This window comes from Bufo bufo, chromosome 2, assembly GCF_905171765.1.
Source record: "Bufo bufo chromosome 2, aBufBuf1.1, whole genome shotgun sequence".
NCBI classification, from domain to species: Eukaryota; Metazoa; Chordata; class Amphibia; order Anura; family Bufonidae; genus Bufo; species Bufo bufo.
Window position 1 is genome coordinate 201,520,457 of NC_053390.1, and position 25,177 is coordinate 201,545,633.

The window sequence follows — 25,177 nt, forward strand, 5'->3', positions numbered from 1 at the left end:
TTGCTATGGTGTCCAGAGGTTGGAAAGGGCTGTCAGGTTCAAGAATGTTGTACCTTTTTGTGGTGGAATAAGAATATTGTGGCTTTTTGCTATAATGGGGGTTTTCTGATACAGGGTGCTATTATACATACCTTTGACTATTGCTTCCTTTGATGCTGTTTTAATGTTCTTACAGTAGGTGGTGGGGCCCCCATCTTATTTTGCTATGAGGACCTATGAATCATAGTTACACACGTGCTTATGGCTTTTAGTTTAACTCGCGCTCATTTCCAAGATTTCTCCTGTGCTGCCTCTAAACACTGTAATGGCCTATTTTGAAGTAGTTTTGCCATCACTGAAATGTGAGGCTTGTTGATTGGATATGCCTTGGAAGGTTTATCGGAGGTGTCCAAAAGCTGGGCCCTCTGCAGTCTTGTGAGCAAGTGGTGTCTGACCCTATTCTTGGAGAAAGGCCTCATGCACACGACAGTGTTTTTTCACTGTCAGTGATTTGGCTTCAGTGGTCCGTGTCCGATTTTGCTTCAGTTGTGTTTCCTTGTGTCTTCCTTTTTTTTTGTCTGACAGGGGAAAAAAAGGAAGGTTATGAAAAGTGTAATTTTATTGCACCAAGGACTTGTAGAAAAAAACGGACACGGATGACATACCAGTTGTGCATCCGTTTTTTTTGACGGACCCATTGACTTGAATGGGTCCGTCCTCCATTTTCCACTGACAAGAATAGGACAGGTTATATTTTTTTGACGGATTCAAATCACGGATCACGGACGCTAAACTGTGAAAAATGATGGAACGGACGCGGATGCACACAACGGTCGTGTGCCTGAGGCCAAAGGGTGATTGCACTGAGCATTTATGTAGCATGAAAAGTTTATTGTATATGTACATTTTTTGTTTCTTTGGCATAACTCTCTTCAGTGTCTATGAGTGTAATTCAGAAGATAATAAAGAAACATGGCACATAAATACCTGAAGGCCCAAGCTAAAGGAAGACTGTAAGATTGTGTGTCCTAGGACAGTAAAAGCACACAATTTTGAAAGTGTAGCTGGTCTGCCCAGAAGTAGAATTTCAGTCTTCTCTAAAATGGCTCATCACCTACCATGTGGCATTTATAATATCAATGTTTTTATATATCATAGGGAGACCTTTAAACCTCCTCAGGCATCAGGGCAGGTTCAACTGCTATGTCTATCCTTAGGCTCCATTCACACGTCCGCAAAATGGGTCCGCATCCTTTCCGCAATTTTGCGGAATGGGTGCGGACCCATTCATTCTCTATGGGGACGGAATGGATGCGGACAGCACACAGTGTGCTGTCTGCAGCCCCAATTGCTGAGCGCGGCCCCGATTTTGGGTCCGCAGCTCCGCAAAAAGATAGAGCATGTCCTATTCTTGTCCGCAGCTTGCGGACAAGAATAGGCATTTCTATGGGGGTGCCGGGCTGGTGTGTTGCGGACCCGCAATTTGCGGGTCCGCAACACACCACGGACGTGTGAATGCAGCCTGAGATTGCACACAGCAAGCCGCCCTCTAGTACTAATCAAGCAGAATTGACAATTATTTATGTTTTACAGTATATTAACATGAGCAAACAATATGTCTCTGTTACTGTGTTATTTGGTATATACTATGTCTAATCAGTCATTTACATTCTTGTTCTTTGCTTTTAGGGAATGGGATACCTCCATGCCAAGGGCATTCTACATAGAGACCTCAAATCAAAAAATGTTTTCTATGACAATGGAAAAGTAGTGATTACTGACTTTGGCCTTTTCAGTATATCTGGTGTGTTGCAGGCTGGCAGGTATGGTGTAATATCTTTCATTTGTATTAAATATGATACTTGCTAACTAATACTGATCCCTGATGATTACGGCTGAAAAACACGTGGAAAAATCAAAGGGAAGACAGGGTCAGGTCTGCGGAGGTGCTCTTAGGGGGAGATTTATCAAACTGGTGTAAAGTAGAACTGGCTTAGTTGCCCATAGCAACCAATCCGATTCCACCTTTTCATTTTTCACAGTTCCTTTGCTATAGGACACTAAGCCAGTTCTACTTTACACCAGTTTGATAAATCTCCCCCTTAGATTGCATGTCTCTGGTCTGTGACACAATTAAAAGTTATGTTTTAGCAAAACCAGTGATATTGTCAGTGATAGTGATTGACTCTTCAACTCCCCAAATTGTGTCAGGTCTTACTGGGCCCCTTATGATTACTTGTAAAAAGGATTCAGTTTCCATGTTCCCCAGTAGTCCCATTTACAAATGACCAGAAAAATCAGCAAAATGTGTTAGCGCTGAATAGCACAGAAACATGATGTATTACAGGATGAGCTCATATGCATTATATCTAGGCACTCTATGGAGAAATATAGCATATTTATTACTTAAAGGGGCTATCCAAGTTCTATAATGGCCCGTTCACCCGCATGGCTTCTCATACCGGCACGGCCGCCTCTGCATCGGGGCAGTGTGGGCAGGCAGCCAATAGCAGGCCGTGATGGGAACGAGCCTCCCTAGAGTCACTCGCAATGCTAGGGAGGCTTGTTCCTGTTGCAGCCTGCTTTTGGCTGAACCACCCCTACCCCTTCCCTCCCCCCCTGAGGCCGGTTGTTTTCATCCGCGCGACGGGAAGATGCAGTGTTTCGGCATCAGGAGCGACGCGGGTGCTGGGGAACGAGGTAACTAAACGAATGCATGTTGGAGCAAAGAGACACAAAATTGAGGCGTCCCTGCAAAGAAGGAAAACTCGGAGGGTTTGTATGTCTGTTTTGCGAAAGGTAACTATAGATTTCAGAAAATGTATAATTAGAAAATCAGTAATTATAGGGAAACTGACAACCTTTTTTTCTTCAAGTCATTTCATGAGTATTCCATATATTGCACACATTACTTGTGGGCTGTGGAGCTCAGTAAGATCATCATTTGACATATTTGACCAACTCTTTTTGGAACAAATAAATGATATGCTAATGTTTTATTATGCGGGATGTATTATGTGGTAATCCCCGGGTTTTCATAAGATACCACTTAAAATATTACACATGCTGATCATAATTTATGTTAGGACAACCTGAGCTCAGCCTTGACAGGAGAGCAGAATCCCATTAAGATCCAGTCGTGTCTCCTTGTGTTCACATTACTTATTCTTCTACTATAAATGGTTGTCACAGAGACTGTTGCTTGGCAATTTTATCAAACCATCTCACCACTTACTATCTACACTTATACCCATTAATAATGAGAATTATTTTCTAAGAATGCTGTGAAATGGTCTCATATGATATAGGGTTGTGAGAATGTATATGTCTCCTTCCAGGTCACGTCAGGTAATAGTCATTCAATTGAGTACTTTATGGTCTTGAAATAAAATGCTAAATTTGACAAAGGGATCCAAAACATGGTGATGAGAACATAGTCCTGCCACTTTACAAATCACTAGTCAGACCACACATGGAGTACTGTGTACAGTTCTGGGCTTCTGTGAACAAGGCAGACATAGCAGAGCTGGAGAGGGTTCAGAGGAGGGCAACTAAAGTAATAACTGGAATGGGTGGACTACAGTACCTAGAATGATTATCAAAATTAGGGTTATTCACTTTAGACGACTGAGGGGAGATCTAATAACTATTGTAAAAAGGTACCTGGAATTATCGTGGATGGAAGGTATATGTCAACGAGGTTCCTGGCCTCAGTGAAGTAAGAGCCGGTATTTTATGTGTTAGCAGCAGCTATTGCTAATTGACACCTTGAGATTTAGCATGGCTGTCATAGCTGATCCAGGACGGCTCTGAGTAGTCAAAGTGCTGCTAACACATAGTCAAAGTGCTGGGTGGGTGACTACTCCCCATGTTTCAGGCCGGGTTTTGCCAGGCATAAAAACCAGCCAGCACTGCCAGGTGTGGTGGATTTACCTCCCTCTGACAGTAGAACTCAGGAGTCTGTGTGCTGCGAACTGAGGGCTGTGCTGGGATTTGAGGTTTGAGCCGGGCTGGAGGACTCAGACCGCCTATGGACTTGATGAGGTTGAACTGCTAACAGGGTGTGAATTAACAACCAGGAGAAAAGGTGACTTTTTATTCTTTATGGACTTTCCTTGTGTGTGAACAAACACCAAGCCACCTGCGTTTTGTGATACACCATATCTGCATTTTGTTATACACCAATGTGTGAATAAATACTGCTGTTTAATTCAAGAACTGTGTGATTTGCCTCTATATTGCATCCGCTGGTCCTAACTACCAGAGCGAATCCCCACAATTGGTGTCGGATGCGGGCAAGCGCAGTGAGGCTAGCGTGACAGCCGATATATTTTTGGGTTTGCATTTTTGGGCACAGTTGTATGTCGTACATCAAACAAGCTGTATTTTGACCCGTGCCCCATGACAAAATGGAGGCTGTTGTGAAGGCCCTCATGGAGGCTAATTTGCAGCAGCGAGAGACCAACCTGCACCAACGAGAGGCTAATAAGCAGCAGCAAGAGACCAACCAGTTGCTGCGACAACACGTGATAGCTTTGCAGACAGCAGGAGCAAACCCAAGCGTCCATGATGCCCGGAAGGCAGTGCGTGCAGCAATCCCTAAGATGACAACTGAAGACAACATCGAAACCTACCTGGCATTGTGCTAGAAAGTGGCAACAAGGGAAAAGCTGCCCCGAAACCAGTGGGCTGAGTTTCCTGGCATCAGAGTCCCAGCGGGTGTATTTCGACTTGCCGGACGATCAAGCGGCCGACTACTCGAAGGTAAAGGGTGAGATTTTGGCAAGACTGGGGTGAATGTGTTGGTCCGGGCCCAGCAGGTACATCAGTGGGGGTTTAAGCCCGCGAGACCCCAGTATTATGACTTACTCCACCTATTGCAAAAGTGGCTACAGCCTGATGTGCTATCCCATGGCTATGCTGGATAAACTATTGGCTGACATATTCTGGAGGGCGTTGCCACCCCCATTTCCAGTACTGGATCGGCCAGGTGTCTCCTGGAAATGCCTTGGAAATGGTGGACCTTATGGATCGCTATGAGGCCACCAAGAATCTCAAGGGGGGTTCTTTTGGGAGGAGGGCAGGCAAACTCCAGAACTCCCCACCCCAGGCCCACCGGTATGAGCCAATGAAACCCCCCAGGAGATTCCCACTATTGGCTGGACCCAGTTAGTCTGCTGGCGGTGTCAGGAACCTGGCCATACCAGGGCTGAGTGTCCTCTTCGGGTTGAGCCCATGGACACTAATTGTGGTTACCGACAATCGCTATATGCTAGGAAACTGTATGCCACAGGTACACCAGAGGCTCTAGACCACTTGTGCCAGGTGGAAGTGGGAGACACTCAAGCGGAGGTGCTGCTGGGCTTAGGGAACTTGGTGACCCTGGTAAGGGCTACCCTGGGGCGGTCCGCTGAGTATACTGGCCGGAAAGTTGGGGTGATGTGCATTCATGGAGACTTGAAAGACTACCCCACCGCGCTAGTGTCCAGCAGGTGGAACCATGAAGTGGCAATTGCCACAAATCTCCACTATGAACTTATAATAGGGAGAGCATTTCCAGGTTTCCCTGCCCTATGGCCAGTTGTGAGAGTTAAGGATATCCCTGAGACCGGAATAAGCCCAGGAGATTGGCCTTGTTCAGGGGGACGGCCAGAACCCTGGGAACCTGAGGCCGAAGGGCCAGCAGTAGGGGTGACTGCCGCTTTGGTGGAAGAGGGGGAGACAACCCCGTGTAGGGTAATGGTGGGAGACGTGGAAGAGTTGCCACCGGGTCCTGAGTTGGCAGACCTCAACTTCTCCGGGGAGAATTTCGGTACAGCCCAACACCGAGACCCAACCCTATCCCGGGCCTGGGAGAATGTGGTAATACTTGATGGTGTACCCCAACAACCTGGGGCCGAGTCGATGTTTCCCCGTTTTGTGGTCCACCAGAATATGCTATATCGGGTTAACCAGCTGCAGGGGGGAACCTGTTGAAAAGTTGGTGGTGCCCAGGGCCTATCGAAAACTTGTGTTAGAGTTAGCCCACCAACATGTTCTCGGGGGTCATCTGGGACTACAGAAGACAGAGGACCGGATATTACAACGGTTTTACTGGCCCAGTGTCTTTAGAGAGGTGGATGAATTTTGTAAGTCTTGCCCGGCCTGACACACCACTAGCTCCCAGCACCTGTTCTTAGTCCCTTAGTGCCCCTCCCGATTATCGAGGTACCATTTGAGAGAATCGCTATGGATCTCGTAGGCCCAGTACCAAAGTCCGCTAGGGGGCACCAACACATCTTGGTCGTCCTGGACTACGCTACTCGGTACCCGGAGGCGGTGCCACTGCGACATACATCGGCCAGACTCATAGCAAAAGAGTTAATGGAGATGTTTTCCAGAGTGTGGATACCCAAAGAGGTTCTGACTGACCAGGGGACTCCTTTTATGTCCAAGGTCATGCGGGAGCTCTGTAAGTTGCTGAATATCAAACAGATACGGACATCCGTCTATCACCCGCAAACTGATGGCCTAGGTGAAAAGTTTAAGTCTACTTGGTTCTCGCCCTTCGAACTACTATATGGCAGACATCCATGTGGTCTGTTGGATATAGCCAAAAAAGCAACAACCCACACCATATAAAAGTGTTGTTGAATACGTCACCCAGATGCAGGAACGTATGAAAACCGTGTTGCCGCTGGTAAAAGAACATGGAATCAGCTCAGCAAGCTCAAAGTTGGGTGTATAATCGTCAGACTTGGGTCCGGATCTTTAACCCGGGAGATCGGGTTTTGGTTCTGGTACCGACAGTGGACAGTAAGTTACTGGGTAGGTGGCATGGACCCTACGAGATACTCAAAAAGGTTGGAGAAGTAAACTACAAGGTACACCAGCCAGGGTGGTGGAAGCCGAAGAAGGAGTACCATGTGAATTTACTCAAACTGTGGAAGGATAGGGAGACCAGTACTGACGATATCCCGCGGCTGAGTTTTCTAGGGGGAGAGGTACCGGCCCCTATGTCCGATGTAAGGGAAGCGGTTGCCACAGTGAAGATTGCTAACAGCCTCTCCTCTAAACAGACTCAGGAGGCCAGGGAGTTTGTCAGCAGGAACACGGATGTGTTCTCAGACCTCCCTGGACACACTTCCATAATCCAGCATAACATTGTCACTGAGCCTCAGGCCAAAATTCAGTTGAAACTATACCGGGTACCCAAGCCTCGGCGACAAGCCATCTCTGAGGAAGTACAACTAATGCTGCAACTAGACATCATCGAGGAGTCTAGAGTGGGCCAGCCCTATAGTACTGATACCTAAACCGGACAGGACGTTGTGGTTTTGTAACGATTTTTGAAAACTAAATGAGATATCAAAGTTTGATAGAGAAAAAATAGAGTAGAACAGCACTACCTTCTGAGTTGTCTCAGTTAGTCCTTTCAGTGGCGGTGCCTGTGGTGTCGGATCCTAGCCTCTAGGGATCCCAGGATGCAGAAATAAAAGGAAAAACCACAGCACTCTAACTTCTCAAATCAAGTCCATGTTTATTTTTCACCCAGCGTGCAGTGTTTCAAGCATGATTGATAAAGACTCAGTGGAGTCAAAACGCTGCACGCTGAGTGAAAAATAAACACACGACTTGATTTGATTTGAAAAGTTGGAGTGCCGCGGTTTTTCCTTTTATTTCTGTATCTAAGTTTGATGCATATCTTATGTGGGTGGATGAGCTTATTGAGAGGTTAGGCCAAGCCCGGTATTTTTCTGTTTTGGACCTCACCAACGGGTACTGGCAGGTACCCTTGATGGAGGCTGCCAAAGAGAAAACTGCCTTCATCTCACCAGAGGGGCTGTACCTATATAAGGTGTTACCCTTTGGTATGCATGGCGCCCCTGCCACTTTTCAACGGCTCATGGACATTGTGCTGTGTCCACATCGTCGGTACGCTTCGGCTTACCTGGACGATATTGTCATTTACAGTACCCACTGGGAAAGTCACCTATCAAAAGTACAGGCTGGACTCCCTTCGAAAAGGCTGGACTAACAGCTAACCCAAAAAAATGTGCAATATGGTTAGAGGAAACGAAATACCTGGGGTATGTCATTGGGCGCACAGTCATCAAACCCCAAGTGAACAAAATAGAGGCGATACGGAATTGGCCACGACCTGTTACTACTAGGCAAGTAAAGTCATTCCTGGGAATAGTGGGATATTATGAGGTTTGTCCCCCACTTTGCTACGGTGGCCACACCATTGACAGGGCTCTTGAAGGGATGCAAGTCAGTGATGGTCCACTGGGATGAACAGGCGGAAGAGGCTTTCTCCACTTTGAAGTGGGAGTTTATAGTACAGACTGATGCCTCCGAAGTAGGAGTTTATAGTACAGACTGATGCCTCCGAAGTAGGCCTCGGTGCTGTACTGTCTCCGGTAGTCAACGGGGAGGAGCATCCCATTGTCTTCCTCAGCCGTAAGCTTACCCCAGCCAAGACCAGGTACAGTATATTGGAGAGAGAGTGCCTGGCTATAAAGTGGGCACTCGAGTCTCTCCGCTATTATTTTTTGGGGAGAAAGTTTTATCTGGTGACTGACCACTCCCCTCTCAAGTGGATGAGCCAGGCCAAAGACAGAAATGTCCGGGTCTAAACACACAGGGCCAGATTTATCATTACTCTGACAGCTCACTCCACTTTCACATATGGCTAAAGTCAGTTTTAGCCAAGTCAGATTTATGATCGGCCCTTTAAGACTGTAATAAATGTGGTTTGACGGTAGCAGTTTATCTGTCAGTAAGCAGCTTTACAAAAGTCGCACGTCCTTACGAAAAAGTTGCATGTTCTATTAAAAAGTCTCATAAGATAAGCATGGTCCTCACTGGAGTGAAATTGCGCATTTTTTTGCGACTTTTTAGCGACTTTTTAAATAGTCCCAAAAGTAAATCTGTCTAGAGATTCATTTGCATAAGAAAACACGCCCACTTTCAGAAAACTGGCGAGCATAGTGCAGAGCAGAAAAAAGTCGGACATTTGTGCGCAGTTTTAGCGTTTGCGCATTTTTTTGCGACTTTTCCACTCCATTATTCTGACTTGAGCTAATGAGAAATCTGGCCCACAGTGTGTGTATATATGTGTATATATACAGTTGTGTTCAAAATTGTTCAACCCCCACTGAAAATGAGTGTTTTGGCCAGTTTGACATTGATTTTGATCATTTCAGTCATCTTGTTTACAATAAAATCAAAGAGGCACTTGTAAGTCAGACAAATATAACATAACATTTATAATGAAATAACCACAAATGTCTTTTCTGTGCTCACATCATTATCAGTTTTATTCAACCCCCAAGTGACATTCAATCTTAGTACTTAGTACAACATCCTTTTCCAGTTATAACAGCTTTTAAACGTGAAGCATAGCTTGACACAAGTGTCTTGCAGCGATCTACGGGTATTTTCGTCCATTCTTCATGGGCAAAAGCCTCCAGTTCAGTCACATTCTTAGGCTTGCGCACTGCAACTGCTTTCTTTAAGTCCCACCAGAGGTTCTCAATCGGATTTAAGTCTGGTGACTGCGATGGCCACTTCAAAATGTTCCAGCCTTTAATCTGCAACCATGCTCTACTGGACTTGGAGGTATGCTTGGGATCATTGTCCTGTTGAAAGGTCCAACGTCTCCCAAGCCTCAGGTTTGTGACGGACTGCATCACATTTTCATCCAATATCTCCTGGTACTGAAGAGAATTCATGGTACCTTGCACATGCTGAAGCTTCCCTGTACCTGTAGAAGCAAAACAGCCCCAAAGCATGATTGACCCCCCCGCCATGCTTCACAGTAGGCAAGGTGTTCTTTTCTTCATAGGCCTTGTTCTTCCTCCTCCAAACATAGCGTTGATCCATGGGCCCAAACAGTTCTAATTTTGTTTCATCAGTCCACAGAACACTATCCCAAAACTTTTGTGGTTTGTCCACATGACTTTTGGCATACTGCAGTCGACTCTTCTTATTCTTTGGAGACAGCAAGGGGGTGCGCCTGGGAGTTCTGGCATGGAGGCCTTCATTACGCAGTGTGCGCCTTATTGTCTGAGCTGAAACTTCAGTACCCACGTCTGACAAATCTTTTTTCAGTTCCTCAGCAGTCACAAGGGGACTTTTCTCCACTTTGCGCTTCAGGTAACGCACAGCAGTCGAAGTCAGCATCTTCTTTCTGCCACGACCAGGTAGCGTTTCAACAGTGCCCTTTGCCTTGAATTTGCGAATGATGCTTCCTATGGTGTCTCTTGGTATGTTTAACATCTTTGCAATCTTCTTATAGCCATTGCCCTTCCTGTGAAGAGAAATCACCTCTTCTCTTGTCTTCCTGGACCATTCTCTTGACTTCACCATGTTTGTAAACACACCAGTAAATGTCTAGAAGGAGCTGAGTATCACAGTCCTTTTAAATCTGCCTAATTGGTGCTTATTATGCTTGATTGCTGCTCCTTGACATCCACAGGTGTTTTCAATACCTGATCGAAAACAGTCTTTAAGGGGTTGAATAATTGTGTCAATGAAGAAATCACAAAAAAAACATTTAATACTGTATTACAAAAACAATTGATGTCATTTTAGTTGCATTTGGTTCTTTAAAAAGTCCTTGTAAGATTTCATTCTGAACACAATTACAAATGTACACTAAATTCCCTAAAACCCTTTACAGCATTGGGGGTTGAATAATTTTGAACACAACTGTGTATATATATATATATATATATATATATATATATATTTATATATATAAATATATATATAGTTAATACAGTTGAAAAATAGACATAGGTCCATTAAATTCAACCAAGGGATAGGTGGGGATGTGAATCCCACAAGGAAGTGAGACTCAGATTTCTACACATTTTGATAAGCATTAATGTCATTTACTTTCAAGAATTCATCTAAACCCTTTTTAAAACTGTCCACTGTTCCTGCTGTGACCACGTCCTGAGGAAGTCTATTCCACAGATTCACAGTTCTTATAGTAAAGAAGCTTTGATGCTTCTGGAGACTGAACTTTTTCTTCTCCAGTCGGAGGCAGTGCCCCTTTGTCTTTTGAGGGCATTTACAACAGATTTTCAGGATTTTTTGTATGGCCCATTTATATATTTGTATAGGTTAATCATGTCCCCCCTCAGACGTCTCTTCTCAAGACTAAATAAATGTAATTCTTTTAATCTTTCTTCATAACTTAGACCCTCCATGCCCCTTATTAGTTTAGTCGCTCTCCTCTGTACTTTTTCCAGTTCCATTTTCTACACTTAAAACAGGCAAAGAAAATGATGAATTTCCTGCCCACACCATGCCCACTTTTTTAGACCTGTCGTGAGCGGGAAAGAAGTCGCAGATTCTGCCGCAACATGGCGTGTGACAGAATCTGCGCCAGATATACACCATAAATCTGTTCATAAATAACCTTCTTAGCGTTTTTTGGGACATTTTTACCCCCTTTACTCTAAGGGAACCTTGCCCAATGACAAAACTACATCTCTTGTCTTGCAACTCATGTACATTATATCAGACCATTGTTCAGTTACAAACACAACATTGAACTACTTAGGCCTCTTTCACATATCCATGTCCCAGATGACATCCCTGACAAGATGGTTAGTGGGTCATCCGTGAAGATGTCTGTGAAGAATCCATGTTTGAGCCATGTGTCCATTTATTGCCTTATGTGTGTCATCCCTTTTCCACGGAAACTGCTAGGATGAAAATTTATTTCCAGAGAATCTTCTACCAATGATCTGTCAAAATCACAGATCAAACATGGATGGCATCCTTGTTGTGTCCGTGGTTTTCATGGACCCATAGACTCTAATATGCATGAGGGACCTGTAATCACTGACAAACCACAGAATGTGTGAAGTTACACTTTATAGTCGATAGGTGCGTGTGTTATCTGTGGAGACCACGGACAGTACATGTCCATGATTCACTGATCTGTGAAAGAGGCATTCATTTCCAGTGACTGACAGCTAGCCATGCCTCAGCTGAAATGTTTGCAGTTGAAACGGGTTGTATGGTTTATGTAAAAGCTTAAAGGTGTTATCCAGGACTTTGCCATTGATGGTCTATCCTCAGTATAGGTCATCGATATCAGATCGGCAGGGGGTCTGACCTCCTGAGCTTTACTGTAGCAGATGACTGTTGGAAAATGAACTTTCAAAGTCACATTTGGTATCTCCGGACTTGGCAGCGCTCCATGCCTCTGCTGTTATAAAACACAACATTATAAACCAATGAAGGTTAGAAGTGAATTGACTATGAAACCCACTCCTCTGTGTGTGACGCTTTGTCACTTACTGCTATTAAGTTTAATGACCTGACTTACCTCCCACTGCTATCTAAATTCTTCCCCTCACTCCTGATGATCTGTCACCGCGAAAATGGAAATCCTCCACCCTCCACTGAGTATTATCTCTCTGTATATCAATATGTATGCAGTGCAATAGCTGTCTAAAAATATATGCCGTGTCCTTATGGAGTGGGCATACTCTACATCTCCTGAACAGAGTTATGAATTCTTCTAGCAGGATCTTAATATCGGCAATATTCCCTGTTCTGCATCAGATCTCCCACATCTCATAATTAGTAGTGTCTCTGGGATATTATACTGCATTATCTTATACGCTTTTACTTCGTAAGCCAAGCTATAAGGCAGTCGTTAAAGATTTTTTTTTTCATTTCTTGTCTTTTTGTAATTATGGTTCATCTAAGTAAGCGAGTAGGAAAAAAAAGATAATAAAGAGAGAAATGATTGTCTCTTAATTAATCAGATTGTGCTGGAAATATATTAGCCCAGCATTTCGTGAAACATACATATATACAACGTGTATATATAGAGTACATAGGGTCCATTAGACAGATTCTGATTACATATATTTTACTTTTTTTTTTATTTAAAAAGATATTAAGCATTTCAAGAAAAATTGGAAAAATGTAATTAAGATTAAAATTAAGTCTGCATTCTTCAGACTCTCATCATTGCCTCAAATTAGTTCTCCTTAAAGGGAACCTGCCACCATGAAAATGCAGTGTAATCTGCAGGCAGCATGTTTTAGAGCAGGAGGAGCTGAGCAGATTGATATATAGTTTGTAGGAAAAGATTCTGTAAAGCTTGTAATTTATACATTTAAATTTCTGCTTGTTCTGGGCTTTGAAGTCAAGGAGGCAGTTCTATCAGTGATTGACAGTTATCTGTGTACATAGAGTCATAGAGGGAAGGTTGTCAATCACTGGCAGGACCGTCTCCTTGACTTCAAAACCCAGAATGTGCAGGAATATAAATGTATAAATTGCAAGTTTTGCGGAATCTTTTTCCACAAAGCTATATATTAATGTGCTCAGCTTCTCCTGCTCTATAACATGAGGCCTGCAGCTCAGACACCATGTTCAACATAACAGGTTCCCTTTAAATTCTTCTTAAATCATTATAAAAAGTTAACCTCCTCACCTATGTTATTGTTGCGTGTTTTAAAAAAAAAAAAAATTGTTTGCCTTTGATTGACCTCTATATTTGAGAAAAATGAGAGGCAGAAACAGTCCTGTGTTATGATTCACGTTTATCTTGTTAATGGTCCTACTGGTTTTGGTCCTCATGGTATTACCATTCCCCTTGTGAAATGGTTGTGCCCCTACACACTCTGGTACTGTCAGCACTCTTTGGACAGTATCAGAGTTTGAAGGACACACCCTGTGGACAAAAGAGGTGGTAACTTCCAGTTGTCAATTAAAATGTAATTTTCCTGGAGGAATAATAAAGGAATTGTACAGTGCAGAGTTCTCAGGAAATGAGCTTTAGAATTGATAGTTTATTGGGAATTTACTCGTTCTGTGCAATAGCTTCTTTATTATTTATTCGTGGAGGTTATTGACAATTTCTATTACAAAGCAGCACGTACTGTATATAAAAGTCCAAGCACACTCCATGTATCTATATAGGCAAGAGCTATATAAATGCATCATGTCTTATTATTTATTTTATTTCTGCTGGTTGCTGGCTTTCTCATTTGTCAGAGTTTACACAACAGGCCTGGAGCAGGACTCATTTATGGGAATTACATGGAAGGAGGGTGTTTTTGTAGCATTGCGTCTGCTGATTAAATATGGTACTTATAGAGCTCAGCGTGTTTTTGTGCTTTGACAATCCCTGTTTCGTGTCCTGAAAATAAGCCAGTCTAGAAGTAAAGCTCCTTATACGTGTAGCTGAAATAACATGGATACTTAAGCTATTTTTCATTTTCCCAGATGTTGCTACCAGTACTCGTAGAACCATTCATGGGCGCTGTTTGCACAGCATTAGGGCCACACCGTCTACATGTATGTGATATAATGTGCCAAGGTATCACGCTGCTGTAAACCTGGGACCGTAGTGTTATTACTAGTAGCTCCAGGCACTACAGAGTAACATTCTTACTAGTGACGAGCGGGCAGTGATTGTGGAAATTACAGCTGCTTCAAATTCTGTAGAGTGTATGCCCTCACATCACAAAGCATTGAATAGATGGTTGAAATCTACAGTAGAAAGCCACCCTGTCCATGGTTTTGAAGCAGGACCTATCACCACACCCTTTATATAACAATTCTAAAGCATCTCTTCTTAGAACTTGAGTTCTGCTGTTCCTCTTTTATTCCTCCATTTGTAAATTTTTTCATAAATTAACAGAGTAATAGCAAAATATAGAGCTATAAAAAGATCCTCCACAATTGCTATTACGTGGAGAATACAAGTAGTAAAGAGGTTTTCCAGGAGTACAGCATTGGTGACCTGTCCTCGGGATAGAACATCAATATCTGATTGTTGGTCCATCCTAGGCACCCCCACTGATCAGCTGTTTGAAGTGGCTGTGGCACTCTGATGAGCACTGTGGGACCTCCCTACAGCATACCAAGCTCAGCGCCCTCCATGGTATAGCGACTGTGCTTGGTTTTACTGTCCAGGCTCTTTCACTTGAATGGAACTGAGCTGCACATATGCCATGTGACTGATGAATGTGATGTCACCGACCTAGGAAGAGGCAACAGCACTTGCCGGAGCCTCTCAAAACAACCAATTGTCAGGGGTGCCAGAACTTGGACCCCACTGATCAGATATTGATTACTTATCCTGAGGAAAACTCCTTTAACTAATGCAGACATGTCAGGAGAGGAGCTAGATCCACTTTAAAGGGAATCTGTCAGCAGATATATACCTATGAAACTGGCTGACCTGTTGCATGTGCGCTTGGCAGTGGAAGTCATTCGTGATGGTTCAATGTTAATATGTGCCTGCATTACTGGGAAAAATGAAGTTTTAGTCTATACAAATGAGCCTCTAAGAGCAATGGGGGCGTTGCTGTTACTCCTAGAGGCTCTGCTCTCTGCGCAACTGCCGCACCCTCTGAACTTTGAGAGGGCCAGGTGTGATGTTTTTACTGCCTGGCCCTGGCAGAGAGAGCAGAGCCTCTAGTTGTAACCACAACACCCCCGTTGCTCCTAGAGGCTCATTTGCATAGATTAAAACACCATTTTTCTCAGCAATGCGGGCACAAATGAACATGGGACCAACACAGCCTTCAGCTGCCAAGCGCACAGGTAACAGGTCAGCCGGTTTCATAGGTACAAATTTGCTGACAAATGCACTTTAACAGCCTGTGAATGGTTGTAACAAACCTACAGCAAAGATATAAAAGTACAGAAAATACAAAAGCTGAAATACAATTACTTTCTGTGTGTAAGGCAAAGGCAATATTACATAGCAGGGATTTTTGGAGTTTTACGAATTGGCAAACAGTTGGCTCACTTTGGTTTGACCACGCCTGGTGCTCAGGTTCAAAAGTAACACCCCTAGTTCTGAGTGAAAAAATTTGCAAGAATGGAACCGGCACTCAAAACACTTGTAGTACACGTGGGAATAGAATTTCTACAATTTATTAAATAAGCATGTATACATGTGCATATGTTAGCTAAAAATACATATAAAATAACAATAAAAAATTCTATACAGGATCGCATATGGTTCTATAATCACACAGGCAAAGGTATACCAAGTTCCGGATCCGCTGAGTCGGACTCACTGTATCCGTATCTCCCCTGTGGGGGTGACTCGTTGGATCGCAGTTTGTTCAGACAGAGCGGTTTCCTTAAACTGACCTACACCGTTGCCAGCATCACAGATTATATCATTATTGTGGAGGTTTCTATGTGTCATATATTATATCCAAACAGATGATAGATTAGAAGGAATATTTTAAGGAATATTACCTAAAGGAAAAGACGTATAGTATCTAATCTACCATCTGTTTGGATATAATATATGACACATAGAAACCTCCACAATAACGATATTATCTGTGATGCTGGCAACGGTGTAGGTCAGTTTAAGGAAACCGCTCTGTCTGAACAAACTGCGATCCAACGAGTCACCCCCACAGGGGAGATACGGATACAGTGAGTCCGACTCAGCGGATCCGGAACTTGGTATACCTTTGCCTGTGTGATTATAGAACCATATGCGATCCTGTATAGAATTTTTTATTGTTATTTTATATGTATTTTTAGCTAACATATGCACATGTATACATGCTTATTTAATAAATTGTAGAAATTCTATTCCCACGTGTACTACAAGTGTTTTGAGTGCCGGTTCCATTTTTGCAAATTTTTGGAGTTTTCCCTTTTTGATTTAACTTCTTTGTATTGTATCATCATCTTGAGTTCTTTATTAATGTGTATTTGTTTTTGCATGTCCTTAAGTGAAATATTGTGTATATATATAAAAATTCTCAGAATGGATGTTTTTGCTTTTACTATCACATATGGTGCTATATTATGTTCATAAAAAAATCACAACATCCTAATGCATACCAGGGCCAGTTATTATTCACGATAATTACTTTATATAAGAATAATGATGTAAGTGAAATGGAAGATTTAACCGAGAACATTACACATAATAATTTAGCAGCTGGATTTTTTACATTTTTAAATGATGTTTTATGGAGGTCTGCATAACTCTATTAGGAGAATGTAGAGCATACTGTATATACTAAAACCCCCGAAAAACATTTTAGAATGAATTAGGTTGCTAGACAAATTCATGATTATGTGGGGAAGGGGAAGAATGGTTCTTGGGAGAGTGAGAATCGGAATTAAACAGCACCTGACATCTTGTTTGTGTTTAAAACTGCCCACAGTACCATTTTTATCTAGTTATGGTGCTCCAGAAGTGATTCTTGATTACTTTGCATAACTTGCAAATCCACAGAAAAGGCACTTTTATTCTTGTTCTCACCATATCTAAATTAGGTTGACATCAAGGAGGCTGGCACAAATCTCCTGGTAGTCAGGCTTCAGGCTTCCCCTCCCCCTGCAGCTTGATTGTTGTTCTCCAGGCCAAGGAACATCCTTCTCTGTTCTCAATAGATCCCACACAGGCTCCATTTGCTTTCACTTCCAGTGCATGCCCAGTGAATAGTGCTTCAATGCACATGTGCTGAAGGGAAGGAACCTTCTCATCTCCACAGCTGATGTACTGCACTATTCACTAGGCATGCTCCATAAGTAAAAGAAAACAGTCTGACGTTCTTTGGCCTGGAGAACATCAAGAACAGCAATCAAGCTACAGAGGAAGGGGTGGGGAGGGGAAATTCTGACTTCCAGGTGGGTTGTGCCGGCCTCCTTGAGTTCAACAAGTTAACTTATATATGGTGAGAACAAGAATCAAAATGCATTTTCAACTGTTTTGCAAGTTACTCAAAGGAATCAAGAGTCACTTCCGGAGCACCATAACCAGATGAAAAAGTACTGTGGAGAGTTTCAAACACATAAAAGAGAAGTCAGGTTCCCTTTAATTCCCTGAAAGTAGTTACACAAAGGAAAATGGGGTTAGTAGTTCAGTGGTAGGATTCATGAATGTGACATCAGACATTTATCAAAACTGGAAAAGGAAAGGTTGAATCTGATTGGTTGCTATGGGAAGCAAGGCCAGTTTCCCTTCACACCAAATTGATAAATTCCCCCCATTAAAGGGATAGTTCGGGCTTTTAATCTTGATGACTATGCTCAGGATAGGTCATCAATATCAGATTGGTGGGGGTCTGACACCCTGCACCCCACCATTGTGCATGGGCCATCTCCCATCTCTCTTCCTGCTCTGCCGCTGCTGTCTATGGCAAAGCAGCAGCGAGCAGGAAGAGAGACAGGAGATGGCACGTACACGCCGCGCTCACTGTCTCTTCATACAGCTGATTGGCGGGGGTGCTGAGTTTCGGACCCCTACCAATCTGATATCGATGACCTATCCTGAGGATGGGTCATCAATAGTGTTGAGCGAACAGTTCGAGCATAGTTCGGGTCCGTACCGAATTTTGGGGTGTTCGTGACACGGACCCGAACTTTTTCGTAAAAGTTCGGGTTCGTCGTTCGGCATGTATTTTGGCGCATTTTGAAAGGCTGCAAAGCAGCCAATCAACATGCATCATACTACTTGCCCTAAGATGCCATCGCAGCCATGCCTACTATTGGCAAGGCTGTGATTGGCCAAGTGCAGCATGTGACTCAGCCTCTTTATAAGCTTGTGCGCACGTCGGGACGTGCTCACTCCCGATGTGAATAGAACAGGGATAGACGCAGCTGATGCTAGGGCGAGAATAGGCAGGGATAATTGAATAACTGGAAGCAAATTTCTCTCCTCCACCTGTGATTCATCTGAACAACTGCAGCTGAGCTGCTTTTTTGATAGGGATTGGCTATTTTTAGAGTGGCCAGAGTGATTTTTCCATCCACATGTACCTGGGCTGACCGCCGGCCGCCATTTTGCGACTTGTAGTGCTGCAGCAGAAGCTGCCACAGTGTGCATTCCAAAGCTCCAAACAAGTCAGACATCTACACCTGGGATTCAGACCAATAGCGATTTAGCAGCACAGTCCAAGGCTATTTTTTTTAAAGGTTGTGCAGACCATTTTGTGGCACATGTTACTGGGCTGATAGGCGGCGGCCATCTTGGGACTAGTGCTGCAGCACAATCTCTCCCAACGTCCATTAATCACTTGTAATAGTGGTCTGTGCCATAGAAATCCTACATCAGGGACTTGGGTGTGCTTGTGTCACCCCTACTAATACCAGTCCACCTGTAATCCATACAGTGAAAAGCCATAAAGTATTCCAGTGAGGGAATTTTTTTTTATTTAAAAAAGGCCAAGTTAGTTTATCTGGCGTTCAATATACTAGATACAGTTAGGCCTGCGTTTCATACATCTGGAATTAGCAAACTAATGTGCTGGGGTTGGGAAAACATATATGTACCCATACTAGAATCTGTCAAAGAAAGCGGTACTCACATATAACAGTCATTCCATCTGTAATCCATACAGTCAAAAGACTGAAAGTATTCCAGTGAGGGAATTTTTTTTATTTAAAAAAGGCCAAGTTAGTTTATCTGGCGTTCAATATACTAGATACAGTTAGGCCTGCGTTTCATACATCTGGAATTAGCAAACTAATGTGCTGGGGTTGGGAAAACTTATATGTACCCATACTAGAATCTGTCAAAGAAAGCTGTACTCACATATAACAGTCATTCCATCTGTAATCCATACAGTCAAAAGACTGAAAGTATTCCAGTGAGGGAATTTTTTTTATTTAAAAAAGGCCAAGTTAGTTTATCTGGCGTTCAATATACTAGATACAGTTAGGCCTGCGTTTCATACATCTGGAATTAGCAAACTAATGTGCTGGGGTTGGGAAAACATATATGTACCCATACTAGAATCTGTCAAAGAAAGCGGTACTCACATATAACAGTCATTCCATCTGTAATCCATACAGTCAAAAGACTGAAAGTATTCCAGTTAGGGGATTTTTTTTATTTAAAAAAGGCCAAGTTAGTTTATCTGGCGTTCAATATACTAGATACAGTTAGGCCTGCGTTTCATACATCTGGAATTAGCAAACTAATGTGCTGGGGTTGGGAAAACATATATGTACCCATACTAGAATCTGTCAAAGAAAGCGGTACTCACATATAACAGTCATTCCATCTGTAATCCATACAGTCAAAAGACTGAAAGTATTCCAGTGAGGGAATTTTTTTTATTTAAAAAAGGCCAAGTTAGTTTATCTGGCGTTCAATATACTAGATACAGTTAGGCCTGCGTTTCATACATCTGGAATTAGCAAACTAATGTGCTGGGGTTGGGAAAACATATATGTACCCATACTAGAATCTGTCAAAGAAAGCGGTACTCACATATAACAGTCATTCCATCTCTAATCCATACAGTCAAAAGACTGAAAGTATTCCAGTGAGGGAATTTTTTTTATTTAAAAAAGGCCAAGTTAGTTTATCTGGCGTTCAATATACTAGATACAGTTAGGCCTGCGTTTCATACATCTGGAATTAGCAAACTAATGTGCTGGGGTTGGGAAAACATATATGTACCCATACTAGAATCTGTCAAAGAAAGCGGTACTCACATATAACAGTCATTCCATCTGTAATCCATACAGTCAAAAGACTGAAAGTATTCCAGTGAGGGGATTTTTTTTATTTAAAAAAGGCCAAGTTAGTTTATCTGGCATTCAATATACTAGATACAGTTAGGCCTGCGTTTCATACATCTGGAATTAGCAAACTAATGTGCTGGGGTTGGGAAAACATATATGTACCCATACTAGAATCTGTCAAAGAAAGCGGTACTCACATATAACAGTCATTCCATCTCTAATCCATACAGTCAAAAGACTGAAAGTATTCCAGTGAGGGAATTTTTTTTATTTAAAAAAGGCCAAGTTAGTTTATCTGGCGTTCAATATACTAGATACAGTTAGGCCTGCGTTTCATACATCTGGAATTAGCAAACTAATGTGCTGGGGTTGGGAAAACATATATGTACCCATACTAGAATCTGTCAAAGAAAGCGGTACTCACATATAACAGTCATTCCATCTGTAATCCATACAGTCAAAAGACTGAAAGTATTCCAGTGAGGGGATTTTGCTTATAAAAAATAATATATTTCATTGTGGTGCGAGTTGAATCGCAACAATGAAGAAAAATACTATTAAGGGACGAGGACGCGGTCGTGGTGGTGTCCGTGGAGCCTCTGTTGCTGGTAGAGGACGTGGCCGTTCGGCCCCAGGCGCACACAGTAGGGAACGAACTCCCTCAACTAGCCGGCAGAATGTACCGCAATATCTCGTGGGGCCCAATGCCGCTCTTAGGATGGTAAGGCCTGAGCAGGTACAGGCATTAATCGATTGGGTGGCCGACAGTGCTTCCAGCACGTTCACCACATGGTCTTCCACCCAGTCTTCTGCGGAAAGCGCACAGGTGGCACCTGAAAACCAAGCCCATCAGTCTGTCACATCACCCCCAAGCATATCAGGGAAACGGTCTGAGCCACAAGTTATGCAGCAGTCTCTTCTTCTGTTTGAAGACTCTGCTTCCAGGGTTTCCCAGGGGCGTCCACCTAGCCCTTCCCCAGTGGAGGAAGACATACCATGCACTGACGCACAACCACTTATGTCTCCAGATGAAGAGGACATGGGAATACCACCACAGCAGAGTCACCGACTCTCTGATGATGACGAAACACAGGTGCCCACTGCCGCGTCTTTTTGCAGTGTGCAGACTGAACAGGAGGAGGTCAGGGAGGGAGACTGGGTGGAAGACGATGCAGAGGACGATGAGGTCTTAGACCCCACATGGACTGAAGGTCGTGGCGATGACTTTCACAGTTCAGAGGAAGAGGTAGTGGTGAGACCGAGACAACAGCGAAGCCAAAGAGGGAGCAGGGGGCCAAAGCAGACGAGCCGCCGCCCCCAGAGTTCGCCTGCTACTGGACATCGCCAACAGGGACCCAGCCCCACAAAGGCAGCTTCAAAGAGTTCCCTGGCATGGCACTTCTTTAAACAATGTCCTACCGACAAGACCCGAGTGACTTGCACGCTCTGCCATCAGAGCCTGAGGCGAGGCATTAACGTTCTGAACCTCAGCACAACCTGCATGACCAGGCATCTACATGCAAAGCATGAACTGCAGTGGGGTACACACCTTAAAAACCAGGCACTCGCTGAGGCTCCCCCTGCTCCCTCTACCGCTGCTGCCTCGGCTTCCGCCTCGAGAGGAATGTTGCCACCTGCCGAGCAGCAAACAGAGGATGTGCCACCGACACCACCACCACCGCCACCGTCAACTAGCGTCTCCACTATATCACACAGCAGCGTTCAGCTCTCAATATCTCAAACCTTAGAGAGGAAGCGCAAATTCCCCCCGAGTCACCCTCGAGCCCTTGGCCTGAACGCCAGCATTTCTAAACTGCTGGCCTTTGAAATGCTGTCATTCCGGCTGGTGGACACAGACAGCTTTAAACAGCTGATGGCCATGGCTGTCCCGCAGTATGTGGTTCCCAGCCGCCACTACTTCTCCAAGACAGCCGTGCCTTCCCTGCACATGCAAGTGTCCGATAAAATCAAGTGTGCACTGCGCAACGCCATTTGTGGCAAGGTCCACCTAACCACAGATACGTGGACCAGTAAGCACGGCCAGGGACGCTATATCTCACTAACTGCACACTGGATGAATGTAGTGGCGGCTGGGCCCCCGGCGGACAGTTCCTTGGCGCACGTCCTTCCGCCCCCTAGGATCGCAGGGCATCATTCTCTGCCTCCTGTAGCCTCCTCCTCCTACTCGGCTTCCTCCTCCACTGCTTCCACCAGCTCATCCGGTCAGCCACACACCTTCACCACCAACTTCAGCACAGCCCGGGGTAAACGTCAGCAGGCCATTCTGAAACTCATATGTTTGGGGGACAGGCCCCACAGCGCAAAGGAGTTGTGGCGGGGTATTGAACAACAGACCGACGAGTGGTTTCTGCCGGTGGGCCTCAAGCCAGGCCTGGTGGTATGCGATAATGGGCGAAATCTCGTGGCAGCTCTGGGACTAGCCGGTTTGACGCACATCCCTTGCCTGGCGCATGTGCTGAACTTGGTGGTGCAGAGGTTCATTCACCACTACCCCAACATGTCAGAGCTGCTGCATAAAGTGCGGGCCGTCTGTGCGCGCTTCCGCCGTTCACATCCTGCCGCTGCTCGCCTGTCTGCGCTACAGCGGAACTTCGGCCTTCCCGCTCACCGCCTCATATGCGACGTGCCCACCCGGTGGAACTCCACCTTGCACATGCTGGAGAGACTGTGCGAGCAGCAGCAGGCCATAGTGGAGTTTCAGCTGCAGCACGCTCGCGTCAGTCGTACTGCCGAACAGCACCACTTCACCACCAATGATTGGGCCTCCATGCGAGACCTGTGTGCCCTGCTGCGCTGTTTCGAGTACTCCACCAACATGGCCAGTGGCGATGACACTGTTATCAGCGTTACAATACCACTTCTATGTCTCCTTGAGAAAACACTTAGGGCAATGATGTTAGAGGAGGTGGCCCAGGTGGAGGAGGAGGAGGAGGAGGATGAGGGCTCGTTTCTAACACTTTCGGGCCAGTCTGTTGGAAGTGGCTCAGAGGGAGGTTTGTTTAAGCAGCAGAGGACAGGTTCACAAGTCGCCAGCCAAGGCACTGTACTGGAGGACGAGGAGGATGAGGAGGAGGAGGTGGAGGGGGACGAGGATGACGCAAGTTCACAGCGGGGTGGCAGCCCAGGCCCATCACTGGTGCGTGGCTGGGGGGATACGGTGGACGATGACGATACGCCTCCCACAGAGGACAGCTTGTCCTTACCCATGGGTAGCCTGGCCCACATGAGCGAATATATGCTCCAATGCCTGCGCAACGACAGCAGAGTTGCCCACGTTTTAACGTGTGCAGACTACTGGGTGGCCACCCTGCTGGATCCCCGGTATAAAGACAATGTGCCCACTTTAATTCCTGAACTGGAGCGCGACCGTAAGATGCGCGAGTACAAGCGCACGCTGATAGAGGCGCTCTTGAGAGCATTCCCACATGTCACAGGGGAACAGGTGGAAGGTGAAGGCAGAGGAGTGGCAAGAGGTCGCCAACGCAGCTGTGTCACGGCCAGCTCATCTGAGGGCAGGGTTAGCATGGCAGAAATGTGGAAAAGTTTTGTCTCCACGCCACAGCTATCTGCACCGACACCTGATACGGAACGTGTTAGCAGGAGGCAGCATTTCACTAACATGGTTGAACAGTATGTCTGCACACCCCTCCACATCCTGACGGATGGTTCGGCCCCATTCAACTACTGGGTTTCGAAATTGTCCACGTGGCCAGAGTTAGCATGTTATGCCTTGGAGGTGCTTTCCTGCCCGGCGGCCAGCGTTTTATCTGAACGCGTATTCAGCACGGCAGGGGGCGTCATTACTGACAAGCGCAGCCGCCTGTCCACAGCCAACGTGGACAAGCTGACCTTCATAAAGATGAACCAGGCATGGATCCCACAGGACCTGTCCCTCCCTTGTGCAGAGTAGTCCTTATTAACTGCCTAAAACATGTCTTGTTGTGCTACGGGCCACTTCTTTATTTGATACAAATTTTATGAAACCCACAGTTGAATGAAACTCTTCTCTGTCTGGGCGCCGGGGCCTAACCAGATGAAAGTGGCCGGTTAAACTAACGGGTGACATGAAGCCATAACCTCTGCCATGCTACCTCTGTCTTCTGTCTGGGTGCTGAGGCCTAAGTCAAATAAAGCGGTCTTCTGCTGTGCTGGGGGATATGAAGCTAATCTCTGACCTCTCTCCTCTGTCTGGGTCCAAAGGCCTAAATCACTGAAAGAGGCCTTCTCCTGTGGTGTGTGATATGATGCCAGAATATGTGCTGTGGGGCCTCTCTCCTCTTCCTGGGTGCAGGGGTCAAATAAACTAAATTGTGGCCTACTCCTGTGGTGGTTGATATGATGCCTGATTCTCTGATGTGGAACCTCTCTCCTCTGTTTGGGTGAAGGGGTCAAAGTAACTAAATGGTGGCTTCTCCTGTGGTGGCTGATATGATGCCAGAATATGTGCTGTGGTGCCTCTCTCCTCTTCCTGGGTGCAGGGGTCAAAGTAACTAAATGGTGGCTTCTCCTGTGGTGGCTGATATGATGCCAGAATATGTGCTGTGGGGCCTCTCTCCTCTTCCTGGGTGCAGGGGTCAAAGTAACTCAATGGTGGCTTCTCCTGTGGTGGCTGATATGATGCCAGAATATGTGCTGTGGTGCCTCTCTCCTCTTCCTGGGTGCAGGGGTCAAAGTAACTAAATGGTGGCTTCTC

At 44.9% G+C, this 25,177-nt stretch overlaps 1 protein-coding gene across 1 annotated transcript in view; it reads left to right on the forward strand.

Moving 5' to 3' along the window:
* Positions 1 to 25,177, forward strand: part of KSR2 (kinase suppressor of ras 2) — a 564,921-nt gene that overhangs the window by 503,137 nt on the left and 36,607 nt on the right. Inside the window, exon 16 of the mRNA XM_040416034.1 lies at positions 1,669 to 1,802. Within this exon, the coding sequence (XP_040271968.1) occupies positions 1,669 to 1,802 (134 nt within the window). The remainder of the gene's footprint in view (positions 1 to 1,668; positions 1,803 to 25,177) is intronic.